Genomic DNA, 13998 nt, shown 5'->3' on the forward strand with positions numbered 1-13998 from the left:
CTGCATCATTGAGTCACATTTCCATCGCCACCGCCAGGTGCATGAGCCAGCCCCTTGGCGGAGAGGAGCTGATATTAAAGAGTAGAGGAGATGAGAGAAAGGGCTGCATTAAACAGCATGCTGGGAGACGGTGTGTGTGTGTATGTGAGTGAGTTACAGGAAAATGGTTTGTGTGTGTGTGTGTGTGTGCGTGACTGAGTGATTGTGTGACTGAGTGAGAACGAGAGTTTGCGTGTGTGTGTGTGTTCATTACGTGTACACAACAATCATCGTCTGAGAGCCTAACTAAATGACCTTGCCAGTGTACTTGGGAGACAGGGAAGCTTTGGCTACGACCAGACAGACTCCCTCACTCTTTTTTAAGTAGAACACGTCTGGTCGAAATCCCACACCAATAAGGCTGGCAATTAAGAAATGAGAGGCTAAGAAAAGGAGAAGCAGTGGGGTAGAAGAGACAGACTGAAAGATAGAGAAAGTGAAAGAAAGAAAGGGAAAGATAAAGAGAGAAAGAGAGAGAGACACAAAAAGACAGAAAGATGGAGAGAAAGAGAGACATAACAAAAGGGAGAAAAAGAGCGAGCGAGCGAGTGAGAGAAACCCTGGGGTTATCGGAAATGACGCGAATTGTTCCTCTATGCTGGAAGCAGGTCTACCCTCGGCTCCGGACCACCCCGGCCGCTCTGGTGGGCCGGAAGATGAATTTAAATAAATAAAAACAAAGAAGCATATATTAAATGGAAAGAATCCCGGAGAAAGCTCCGGGCCCGCGCTTGTGGAGGCCGGCTCATCCCCCCTCCACCGAGGGCAACACGGTGACACATTAATAAGAGAATATTAAATCACTCCTCCTTTGCCGCCAGAAGCCTTTAGTCGGGCCACGGATGCTCATTGAAAGCAAAGTCTCTTAATGCGCTGGATCTGAAGACTGGGGTTGGGGGACAGGCGGTGGGGCACTGAATGCCGGCCAAACAAAGACAAAGACCAGGCCCAGATAATAACTCACCCCTCAACAAGTGTACAATTTAACCGCCGGGGCTAGTGCCGCTCCTTCCGGGGTGAAACGTCCCTCTCATGGGGGTACCCGCATGAGTCCTGATTAAGGGCATTGTGTAGAGTTGGTGCAGTATCAAGCTTCCAGACATGCTGAAGAGAAGCTAATACACCTAATACTAATGCTACATCAAGATAGAGAAAACCCACCCACAATTGATGTACCACTGACTTATTGATTGACTGACCCCCTTTCATCCAGCCCATAGAAGCACAGGAAATTACAACCTTCTTTTTCAGGTACATTACTTTGTCACTGAGTAACTAAAACCGTTAGACCCCCCCCCCCCCCCCCCCACACACACACACACACACCACACACACAGATCCACTAATTCCTTCAGGTTGCAGCTGATTAAATATAAATATAAACAGAAACTTACAATGCCCCTCACTGAGAGGTAGGGAATTCAATACCTTTAAAATGACAGGCTAAACCTCAGAGTAATTGCATGTAAAACTTCAGAATCTACAGTGCTGCTTAGCATCCAGTTTCGTCGCCTGACTGCCCACACTGTTTCTAGCATCCTGATGCTAGTATGTTTTGGGCAATTACTGTCTTGCTTTCTGTTTTTACAGCAAGCTCTATGTCTTCTAATTAGTGGACTTAGCTGAACTGCATACCCTCCCCTCCCCTCTACTTTTAAAGTTAAACAAGGATTTATGGTTCTTAAAGCCCAGTGTGTACATGTAGGTGTGTATCTTTGTCACCCATTATAAGAGCTAAACATGCCTCTAGCTCATATAACAAGACCTGTGTGGTTAAAAACTACTGTGATTTCAAATGAAGGTCAAAATCTCTACTGTGCTCCCATTTAATCACTTAAGATGGAATAGGCCTATTAGGAGTGTGTGTGTGTTTGCAAGTGTGCTTCAGCAATTAGCATAATAGCTCAATTCCCCAATTGTTATTTTAGTTCTAAAACAACATCACTGTATGATTAAATCTCATCCAACCTGAGCTTGATGGTACACTAGGGCTCATGCAGATGTTTGTGCACAAAAAAGTAAACCTAGGTTCACAACATCCAAAATCAGAATAAGATGCAAAAATAGAAGAAAAAAAGATGGATATCAGAAAATGAGTGGAACAAGTGATATTGACTTGGTAATGTCCTAAATACTACACTGAGGACTTGCTTGTCAATGACAAAGATATATACAGGTCTAATAAATAATGAATACATACTACTTGTTCCACCATGCATGTGGTGTGATCTCTAAAATTGACTAATGCATTCACCATGTTAAACCAATACGTGTATGTCCCAAAAATGTCCTGCATAGTATGTAGTACATGTGAATTTATGTCAAATGTAACATACCCTGACGTGTGTGAGCACGCTGATATATGTACTGTATATAAGTCCAAAAAATCCAGGCCATGACAGGAAACAAATAAGTCAAAAATCTAATCCCCAAAGCAGTGCTATAAAAAGCATGCATTGCATTCCAGGCAACAAGCCAGACCCCTCCTCCCTTCGCCATCACCCCCTTTCTGCTTTCACCCCCCATTGCTACCTCTGTCTGTCAAACCCTACCCCAAACCATGCCCCCCCCACCCCCCCTTTCTTCTCCGCATCTCTCGATGGCCTCTCGATGATTTACACAGGGAGCATTTTGATGAATGGGATCCCTGATTGGCAAGGAACAGTGTAGGAGGAGGAGGAGGAGGAGGAGGAAGACGGGTGGTACACACCTGGGCTCTTAAAGGGGTCCGGGCTGTGCAGGTGCTGGAGGGGAGAGGTGCAGGCCGAGCTGGCGTGCTCGCTGTGCAGCATCTGAGCAGCCTGGGGGGGCCCCAGGGAACCATAGTCCGCAAGGGAGTAGGGGGGTCCCCGCACGTCGCCACCGGCCGCGGAATAGAACCCGTAATCGGGGAACCCTGAGAGATGGGGGGAAGGGGGGGGGTGGGAGGGGAGGGACGGGGGGGCGGAGGGAGGGAGGGGTAGGGGGGATGGGGGACTCCATCATTGTGGATAAAGTTTCATACAAACGTCAATGATTTTTGGTTGCTGTGTTACTTATTGAGCAGTATTGTGGTGTGGTGACTGGGGGGACAAAGCAAATAAAGCATTACTACTGTAGAACAGATCGACCCTCACGCCCTCTCCAGCAGGCTCCTAATCAGGAATTGGTCAAGGTAACACGTTAACTGAAGGCTAAATAGGGCAGTATCTGCTCCCACCCCTCTTTCTTCCAGAGACTAAAGGCTAAACTCTCACTGAAAAACAGAAGAATTATGAAAAAAAGTCAAATGATGTGGCAAACTGACTACAATACCAGACTTCAGTATAAGACAATAACTTCTCACACAAAGGATGTCTGTGTTGCCTTGGGACACCCGAAAAGTCACCCTAAAGAAGGTTCTACCTTACAGTACATGTGTGTGCCTTAATGTGCATCCCTCCTGTATGTACAGTTTGGCACATATTGGGAGTGTGTACACTTCCAGTATAGTGTGTACACAAACAAAGTTTATTTTCACAAAGAAACTTCTCTACTAAGATGCATGGGTGTGCATCAGATTCTGCTTTCGCCTTAACACTAATATCCTTAAATATTTAAGAAATAAACACAGATAACTGCATCTAATATACAATCAAATAAAAGACACCTCAGGGTGAAAAATACGTGAAAGAGATTTTCCTAAAATAAGGTGGGGGATATGATTTGGACCAATCAATAATTCATGTCTGGCTTCTTGCTCATAAATCAATGAGATTAGACCAGAAGCTCCTCATTAATTACAATTTTGACACAGGGAACATTTGGAGATGTACCCAGTTGATGAGGGAGGGGAACAAGGCTTAGAGAATTGAAACAATGCTATAGGAGCTAGCATTTATCACTGAATGTAGTCTCACTGTAAATCTTCAATGGCTAATTTAACACAGAGGTATGGCAATCACAGTTTTTAAGTTTAGTTTCTTTTCTTTATTTTACACTTAAATTCTTGGTCCTTTTTCTCTTAAACCTAAGATGACTTTGTTTGTTGAAGAATATTATGGAAACGTGTTTAACTAAGTTATGGCAACCATTAGATTAAAGAGCCGTCTTGGCACCGTTTTTCAGACAGAGGAAAGCTTCATTATAAACCTCGCCTAAGCACCCACACTGGTTGTCAACATATTGACAGGAAGATGTAGACAATATGTCTGAGAAGCTAGGTTAAACCTCAACCCTGTCTTTCGAACCAATTACCCTACCTCTTAATTAGCTCCACAGGAAGAGAGGGGAGTGAGAACCATAACCATCATCCCTTTACAATCTACGTGGGAGAGACCATTCGATCCGACCCCGTAATGACCTCTATCAGCAGCTCCAAAATGTCAGGTGTGGGGAGGTTTCTGTCGAAGCCCTCTCACACGTCTCTCTTTGTGCTTACGAGTGTTAGCTCATTAAGTAGGTGTTGTTTTCGCACCTCAGTGCTCTTCTCTCCACCTGTGAACGTGTGCTTGTCCAGTGAGTCTAAACTCTGGCCTCAATCATTTTTCAACAGTCAAGGCAGAAGTAGGGAACAATAATCACAGGGAGTTTTAAACAAAATTATAATTTCTAAAATGGCTTGTAAAATGGGAGAAAGGGGGGAAAACACTAATGGATGGATGGGAGGGATGGTGACAGGGTGGATGGATGGAAGAATAGATGAATGGATGGTGGATCCATGGATGGACACATTGATAGATACTGTAGGTATCTAAATAGAGTGTATTATTGTGCGGTCTACAGTAACTTTAAGCCTTTTGATATTTTGGCTTTGTGAGAAAAGCATCTACGTCTTTCCTTTTTACCCACCTGATGGGAACGTCAAAACGTTCCCCTATCTTTAGCAAATTGACAGAAAGACAGATCAGTAAATCAGTCAAACAGGACTTTGCAAGAGCAAAAGATGCACACGCTTCATGTGCAGACGACACTTGTAGCTTCAAATATTCAATGAGGCAAGATGAGAGAGAGAGAGAAAGAGATAGTGAGAGAGAGAGGCAGAGGGGAGAGAATAAAAGACAGAGAGAGGTTGAGGTTGCACACGGGCTCCTCTGTCTTCAGCACCTCTTTAGAAAACAGGGGGTTGCCCAATTGAGCAGTGCATCTTTAATCACTTAAGGTGGGAGACAATAAACACACACATACACACACACTTAGGGTTTAATCCAGTTTTGATGTGCAAGCTAATAGCTGGCTGTCCTTGAGGTTCAAAGAGATTTCTGAGCTCCCCTCTAATTAGGCCGAGACAGGCGTCCTGTTCGGTTCCCTCTCATCTTCCTAATTAGATCTTTAACAACAAACAAATGAAGACCTTTAGAGACGCGTGCCACCCTCTCCTCCATTAGTTCCAACAGTAGATAGGGAGGGGGAGCTCCCTGGTCCTCTTTTTCTCTCTGCCTCCCACATGAGCACAGACCAAAGCACACACACACACACACACAGGTAGTTGACGTACACAATAACACACACACTACCCTGCCTTACCCAACCGTGTAAAATGAGTCTTTGGGTTCGCCCAGGGCTCGCTCGCCACTGTGAAGGTCTTTCAGACCCCACAGATCACGTCTAATGATACCACGCTCTCTGTCTAAAAAACGACATGCAGAATGACAGACCAAATTGAAAAGAAGAAAAAGACCATTTACAGACTACAGAGACCTCCGCTCAGCCATCTGGAAGAATAGAGGGGCCCTTGATTATCGTGGCGCGCTAATTTTACGAGCAATGCAAATGATTTACTTTGAGAGTGTGCAGGTGAAAAATTTGGAAGCTGAATTAAAAATCAACGCTGGCTACAGTACATCAAAGTTGCCATGGTAATGGGTGGCCGGTCGGATTCTCCACCAAGGAGTCGCTGTGTCCTCTGTACGTTCAATAGGGAAATGCTGTGAGCGTGTGATCAAGTTAGTCATTTATTGCCATTTGTAATTCCAGTACAGAAACAGGTTCATTGGAACCTGTGTGGGTGGCTACTCCTCTTGACAATCCCTTGCAGCCTATCTAAACCTTGAATAATCTAAACCTGTAAACATAATAACCTAACCTATGTGAGCTAATATTCTTATTGTGTGCGTTTGAAACTAAATGTGCGTTCGTTGAGGATTTGCTTTGTTTGGTTAATCATTCTCGGGAAGCGCTAATGATAATCTAGAACTATGATCGCCGATTGATCATGTTAGGCAGAGAACACTGAAAACACTGTCTTTTGTAATATGAAAGAAACAAATGCAGCGCTCCACAGTGGCCCAGATGCGCCCACACCCAGGATGAACACACAGACCAACACGTCCACAGAAGACACCTCCATGTTGTGTCCAGAGGGCCTCATTACATCATGGTTTGTCCCCGTAGATCCCCGACGCATTCCGTGGCGGAGCACGTATTCAGCGCCTCAGTCTGACGCCGGCATGGCCTGACAGATGCAATGGGGGCAAGAAACATCTGCCTGCCCCACTCCCCCACCCCCCAGGGTGGCAACATGGCGCAGCTGACACCCGGCGTGTGTTTTCCAAAGAAGAGAAAGGGGACACACACACACACACAAACAACAGCAGCAGAGAGATTCACTATTATGAAAATCAGCTCAATGCATCTGTAAAGTGTAAAACTTGACTGTTTCAAATGTCAAGAACCAATACAATGCACTATTGCATGAACCCTTCCAATACTCAACACAGCACATACGATTACATTTGAAGTTCTGTGTCTCTATTCAGACGGATTATGGAATTGTCTTCGAACTAGACTTACGGCATACTGTGCATCTGTCCCTCCCTTCCCACAACCAATTGCAACTTGCTGCACAGTGACATCACCTCTGCCCAAAAAAAGGAGCTGCAGTAGAAAACAAATACCCTTTCCTGTGTCCTAAATAATGATTAGGAAATAATCGTTAATCATAGCGACCACAACTGCATGCCCCCTCTCCTACACCACCTCCCCAACACACACACACCTCTTTAATTAGGAGGTAATTACTCATCTGAAAAACAAATGAGTGGCTCTTGGTTGCCAAGGCAACGGTGTAGGTAGGCGCGGTGGAGTGTATCCTTCCCAAGTTTATCACTTATGCTGATAATCACTCCCATTTCCCAGCATGCAATGTGGAGACAGAGGCTCAGGACGCTTATCCTTGTGAAACCTATCACACAGTAAAGGTAACATTAAAATGATAGATTTGGGCCAGGTAAAATTGGAAGCTGTGCCTTTTGGGTAATGCGCCATCTTCAATTAAAGCACTCCTTTTGAGAAGTGTGGGCAGAAGCAGCCTTTTAAGATGGCAGTGAACACGGCCAAATCTGTCGTCTGAATGTATCTAATGGAGGGGAAATTGCTTAACACCTGTCCTGTCAGCTAAATTACTCACACAATTTGTCTGTTGATGTAAGCAAAAAGACCTAAAAAAAAGTATTTAAAAAAAAAAATTGGACGAGCTGAAAAGTGGCCAGGAGAAATGGCACCAACTTTAGAAATAACATTTGACACAATAATATGCCTGGGGCAAAACTGTCAAAGTTCGTGGGTCCATCTGGGGTGAGTGTGTGCGTGTGTACGTGTTTGAAAAACACACAAAAAAAGTGTTGATCCCGCAAAGGGGCCTTGCCATCTCGCATAGATAAGGACATACACAGGACACGCTACATTATTCATGAGTAACACATACAATTCAACTTTTAAGTGCACACGCTCACACACACATGGTATTCCCTCTAACACCCCCCTCTCTTCTTTCCTCCAAACATGCACTGCATTCAAATCACAGTGCACAGTATTCACAGTACATTCACCCTTTACAAAAATGTGTCTATATGCTTGTCAAATATGCTTTGAAATTAGCTTTGGATTTTCAACATCTGCAATTAGCTTCATTTCCGTGGAATGGAATTTTGAAAGAATGGAGATGTTCCTTTCTCTTCTTCCCAGGGTGGCTTTCACTTTTCGTCTCAAAGGGTCTTTTTCTAGCTGAATAGGTGACTAATTAACAAAAGACGACTTCTTTTCAACCGCAGCGATGGCAGTTCATAAATAATCTATAGATAATAGAGCCTCATTTTGAGCTCAGATAGGCTGGGATAATGACATCTAATGGATGATGTATATCCTGGATCTCACGCAAGGAGTACAGCCATCACTCTACTTTCACCCCTCGTCGGTGCTCTTGCTCATCATTCATCACACTCACACACACACACACATACACACACACACATGCTCTCTCTCACACACACACACACACACACACACACACACACACACACACACACACACACACACACACACACACACACACACACACACACACACACACACACACACACCTGTCCCTCTATCATATTATGTCAAGAAAACAAACACCCAGAGAATCGAGGTGGACAGGGGCTCACAAACAAGTGAGCGGACTGATGGTGAGAGGGGAGCGCACACAGACACACATCTGTCTTCATCACAGTGAGAGACAGGCCTCTGTAAATGAGGCGAAATATTTCCAGACCCTCCTTAAGAAATTGGGTGAGGTTGGTGAAAGGCAGGGTGGCCTAGTTTGAGTCAACAGCCTTGTCTCTTGACTGAATGCTTGGCTGTTCTTGCTGTTCATCAAAACAGTCGGGATGAGTTAGAGGAGAGAGGAGCCTAGACAACATTATTTCATCAACTGGATTTAGCACATTATTTAGCAGATGGACAATTACAACTAAAGTAATGGCCATGCACTCCAACATTTATTTTCCCGCTTTCAAATACTCTAGATAAGCAGAGGAATATACTATTTTTCTCCCAGGATAATCACCTGGAGTTAGGGACAGAGAAAAAGGAGAAAGGAAGAGAAAAGAGGAAAAGGTTAAAGGAGAGAAACTACTAAAGGGGCAACATGACAAACCAGTGTCCACTCAATTGTCTTCCCCTCACTTGTCTTGCACAGACTTCCATATCAGGTAAGATAAAGATGTGAATTCACACTGAGAGAGAGATAGAGAGAGCGAGAGATAGAGAGAGAGTGAGTGAGAAAAAAGTTAAAGGTATGTTAGCAGCACTGAGTTCACTTGCTCAGTTCATTCGGATAGCAGCTGAATAGAAATCATGTCCTGCCAGGCCAGGAGTGCCACACTGCTTTAGAATGGCACTGCCAATCAGGCCAATCACCATCTCTGTTCTTGCCACGTCCTAAAAACACAGGAGTCCATCCAGAACAGATTTGGAATGAAAAAGACTGCTGAGTCCTTTACATATGCTAAGGCTAAACTGCTATAGATTACTAGAAGCAAAAACAATACAGCAGCTGGTTGGTTAAAGTATGCTTAGACTGTGTTAGCTTGGTACATGTACAGTACACTCCACATGTCTGTGTTCAAGGACTAATGTGCATCGATGATTTGTGATAACGATGCCAGCATCGACAATACGACTACGTTCATCACTAACATGGTTCATCAGAAACAGGACCGCAGCTGCAGGTGGCATGCAGACAAGACAGGCCTCCAGCCATGTGTGCACTGTAGGAGTCGACGGCAAGACAATGAACCCTATACGGACACTAACGGAACCATGGACTCCTGCTGAACGGAAATAAATATGGTAAAATAATGCACAAAAGAGCGAGGAACTGAAATGAGCACGGGTGAAAAGGTATTAGGGATTAAGACAAGACGGTGGGACACAGAGAGAGAGAGTGGAGGAGGGAATGGACAGTACAGTTTTGACAGGTGGGGGTCAGAATCTGAGGCAGCAGGGCTGGGGTGGGATACGGCTGTTTGGGGGGTGGACCAACCTTCCAGCAGACAGAGTGCGCCAAGAGGACTGGTGTGAGAGCGAAGAGGAAGAGGAGGGAGAGAAGGAGGAGGGAGCTTCAGGTAGGGGACACCCAGTCATGGCCACAGGCTCTCTGTGGGGCCAACCCCCCACGTCAGATACACACACACAAAAAAAAACGTGGTCACATTCTCCCTAGTCACCACCACATACAAGTTATACTAACAGCAAAATACACCTCACATTCCAGAGGTGGACCTTAGAGGATTTTTTCTGGTGATATAATGGTGAAATGCGTAAATATGCACATGTATATGGACATCTCACAGCTGTCTGTATGGTTTGGTTGCCCTTGATCTGCCAGGACTAAAGGACTAATAGTGACGGAATGAAAGATATGTAGAATTCCTGCAAGAATGAGCTTCACTAATCTAGGACAAAGTGGGCAGGTGGGAGTTAGACATGGAGTTGGAGGAGAGACTGTGTGTGTGGAATTGGTGGGGAAAGTGGTGGGGGGGGATTCAAGACCAGAGGCTGAATAGACTATGATGTTGCTAAAGCAATTGAGCAATGTATTAATTGCTATGAAAGAGACAATTTTTCACAGGTAGTAATTGGAGTTAGCATTGTGACTATTTGTTCCTGCTAGATACCAGTACTATGCTCTACCTCCCCCCCCCCCCCCCCCACACACACACACACCCCTTGTTACACTTGTATGTGACTCACTTCCAATATGACTCATGAATGATTCACTAAATTGAATGTAGCTGCAATGAATCATGTCCCTCTCGAGTTGTGTATTACGTGAAATCATCTTCATTGTATTTTTGCAGTGAGACTTAAATAAATGCTCGGATGCCATTCTCTCTGGAACTTTTGGATCTGCCAAAAATGTTTTAGCATTGATTGCTTCAGATGTCTGACTCGGTGATAACAAAAATATAATAAAAAGAAATGATTAGCATTTAAGTGCACTGTCATCCAGACTTAAGACAGAGAAGAGTGAGTGTCAAGATAACTTGGTGTCTAAGATATTAATACAGCTACTACTGTTCTAAGTTCTCCAATCAAAACATAAAGCTAAGGAACTAGTAGGGAAATAACTACCTTGACGCCTCACCACCCAAAGACCTGATAATGCTTATGAAGCACGATGCATGTTTAAATACAACACACAAAAAAAAAGTGTAGGCATTTTATATGTGTAAGGGCTGTGTCTTGAAAGAATGGTAAAAGCAAACAAATTCCGATATAAGAAATGGTCAACACCCATCTTATGGACTCATACTGTAGCCTCTGCATCCTGTGATATCTCCAATCAGACAGAACACATTATGATCTTCAGAGCAAAGGATATGAAAAAATCATGCGACAGCCTGCTGAGTGCCAGATGAAGTTTCAGAGAAAGGTCAAGTCTAAATGTCAGCTCTCCGGTCCGACCTGCCATTCTAATCTGCAGGGAAGATCCACTGACAGTGAATCATTCGAGAGACGGAGGAATGTGTTGTTCAAGTCACGTGGGCCAATGAAAGAGAAATGTTGTGGCCCGGGTTGAAGTGAATGCCTACTCCCTTATGCACGAGGACTGGAAAAGGTCAGAGAGGTCAGTTTGTGACTGTCCCATTCCCTAAACCGTCTGAGGCTCTAACCAACCAGGTCCTGGCCCTGATATGCATGGCCATGGTTGCCTTTGACTAAAGCCAAATTGGTCTACCTCGTTCATTCAGCACCCCTTATTTTGTCCTACACCTTCATCCCCTAACACTCTGGATAAGAGCTTTCCCCTGTAGCATAGGAGATATCTCAGCTGATGGTATTACTTTGATTTGATTTTCTCTCATCTAGCCTCGAGAGACAAAGCGTGTCCGCTCACAAGGGAGGGGAAAAACAAGGAACCTCAGATAGACTTTTGGTCATGGCGCTGCTATCGATTGGACAGGCTTGGTTTTGCCACAGATGCCACTTTCTAAATCAGACATTTCTGTGAGACTGTGCCAGTCTGGCTTCGGCTGTGTGTGTGTGTGTGTACTCACTGTGTCTGTGTTTGTATGTATGTGTTTGTTGAGTGTTTGTCTGTGTGTGTTGATGTGTGTGAGTGTGGCAGACCAGGAAGTGAGAACATCCAATCCCTGACAGTCAGAGTGCAGACTGCGTCACACCACCAACTGGGTTCTGACAGCCAATTAGGCGAGGCGATCATTTTACCCTCCGAGCCAAAATGTTGTCTGTCAATTTCAGGCTGGCTGCTTGTTTTTCTCCCCCTTGTTTATTTAGCTATATATGGTTGTGGACAAAGTCAGAGTGATTGATTAAGCTATCTGACCACCCGATCAATAGGAGGTCAAGGATACAAGGGACAAAATAAAAGAGAAAACAAATTTAAGTAGGACTCTGGAATGAATGTGCTCATAATGCTTGGCTTACCAGACCACACCCGAGAAATGCGCCTAACTCTTTTGCACAGTGTAATTCAACTCAATTTAAATGCGTTTAATTGATGTCAACAGCTTATGATGTTAATGGTTAATAACTGAAGGGACAATTGGAATGACTTGGTCTTAATCCTAGTTAAAGGTATAGCAACGTGCATTGGGGTGCCTGTACTAACGCTTGAGAAATGATAATGAGCGTCAAACCTGGATGAACTGCTACGTTTAATTACACTCATGTTATTGTACTCATATGTAACTGGAAGTCATTGAGATTTGTCTGATATGGCTCCCAAATGGAAGTTTTGAGATTGATCTATAATTGTTATAGTACTGGTTAAGACATGTGCATCCAGGATTTGGTCGTATGTCTTTGTCCTTGTCTAGTGGCATCGTTACAGAAGAGGTACGGAAGCTACTGGTTGAGCCACAAACAAGTGAAGAGAGATGGGGGAGAACCTCATCCACCTCCTCTCCTCTCTTGCAGCGATGCCTGTGTCTGCAAGGTGAGTGTGTGTGTGTGTGTGACAGAGCAGAGAGGCGGCTGGTGAGAACAGCATGGAGAGAGCGGCGGCCACACAGAATACCAACAGAGCGCTTACCTGCGTTCTGAGAGTATGCCATGTAGCCGCGTCTTCCACGGGCCCCCCTACCTGAGCCACGCGCCGCCGCCACCGCCGCCGCCACTGGTCCGTACGCCGTCGCTGGGAAGCCTGGGAGGAGAGACGGGGCAGCTGCGTCAGAGAGGGAGGCACGAGTGGGCCGCTTGCAACGGAGTGATGTCAGTGGCGAGTGGGTCCCCACCAAATGAAGCCATAGAACATCCTTTTTTTCCTGCACACTTTCAATAGTGCGTGTGTGCGTTTGCCTAATGCGAGGCCATCTCTGAACGGAGTTCTTTGTCAAGAAAACAAAGCCCTCCATCGTTGGGGTACAGAGTTAACTTGAAAAACACAATCCCGTGCCGTGATGGCTGACATGGACATTTGTAACACGCTTGCACACTTTGGACACCGCTGAAGTCACTTATCTTGCCAGGTCCAAGCGGCTTGCTTCGTGAAAGACGAGGCAGGAAAGAATGAGGGAGGCGGAAGAGGAAGAAGTCGTAAAAGCAGGGAGAGCGAAGCAGGCTGGCGATTGTCGAGGTTTATGCTTTGGAACTCTATCAATCAGGGGGCTAATTTGGTCTCCGGGCGGCGTAAACGGCCCGTCTAGTCCCGCTTGACTGTGGGGCCCGGGGCGCAGGGATTATTTGTGTGCGAGGGGTTAAGCAGACGGTGAACAGGCTTGGACAGAGCGACCACCCATTCTCTTCAGCACTTCCACTTTTTTATCGCCTTTTATGGTGTTTTTATGTGACTGGGAGTCTGGAATTTATAGTTTCAATTGGAGTGCCCCCTTTGGAGCCCAACCAGTAGCATACGGTGGGCAGAGGGGAATGTAGATGAAGAACTGGGACTGTTTGTGTGCTTGTGTGAGTATGTGTGTGAGTCTGTGCAAGGTCTTGCCAGTGAGTGTGTGAGATCTTGGAAGAACACTGGCATTATGCGCCCATGTTACTTTAAAGACAGGTGGGAGTTTAGTTGCTGAAGGACAACAACGGCAGGTTATATTGGCAATATAATCAGACTGCTCTCTTTTCTCTCTCTACTCTCTGCCAAGTAATTAACACTATATTAGGGTATTCAGAGCTTTCAAAAGAAACCATTACACTATTTACACTCAGTTAAACATTATCTTCGATATATATTCTTTAGATATACTCTGGATATGTTATCAATGA

The 13998-nt window shown here is 44.9% G+C and overlaps 1 protein-coding gene across 1 annotated transcript in view; it reads right to left on the reverse strand.

Annotated features, from left to right (window-relative positions):
• The window catches only part of msi2b (musashi RNA-binding protein 2b), a 187931-nt gene that overhangs the window by 10995 nt on the left and 162938 nt on the right, over positions 1 to 13998 (reverse strand). The window contains exons 11-12 of the mRNA XM_062473699.1: positions 12869 to 12928; positions 2750 to 2935 (exon numbers count right to left, since the gene is read on the reverse strand). Coding sequence (XP_062329683.1) covers positions 2750 to 2935; positions 12869 to 12928 — 246 coding nt within the window. The remainder of the gene's footprint in view (positions 1 to 2749; positions 2936 to 12868; positions 12929 to 13998) is intronic.

This window comes from Osmerus eperlanus, chromosome 11 (assembly GCF_963692335.1).
Source record: "Osmerus eperlanus chromosome 11, fOsmEpe2.1, whole genome shotgun sequence".
Taxonomy (NCBI): Eukaryota; Metazoa; Chordata; class Actinopteri; order Osmeriformes; family Osmeridae; genus Osmerus; species Osmerus eperlanus.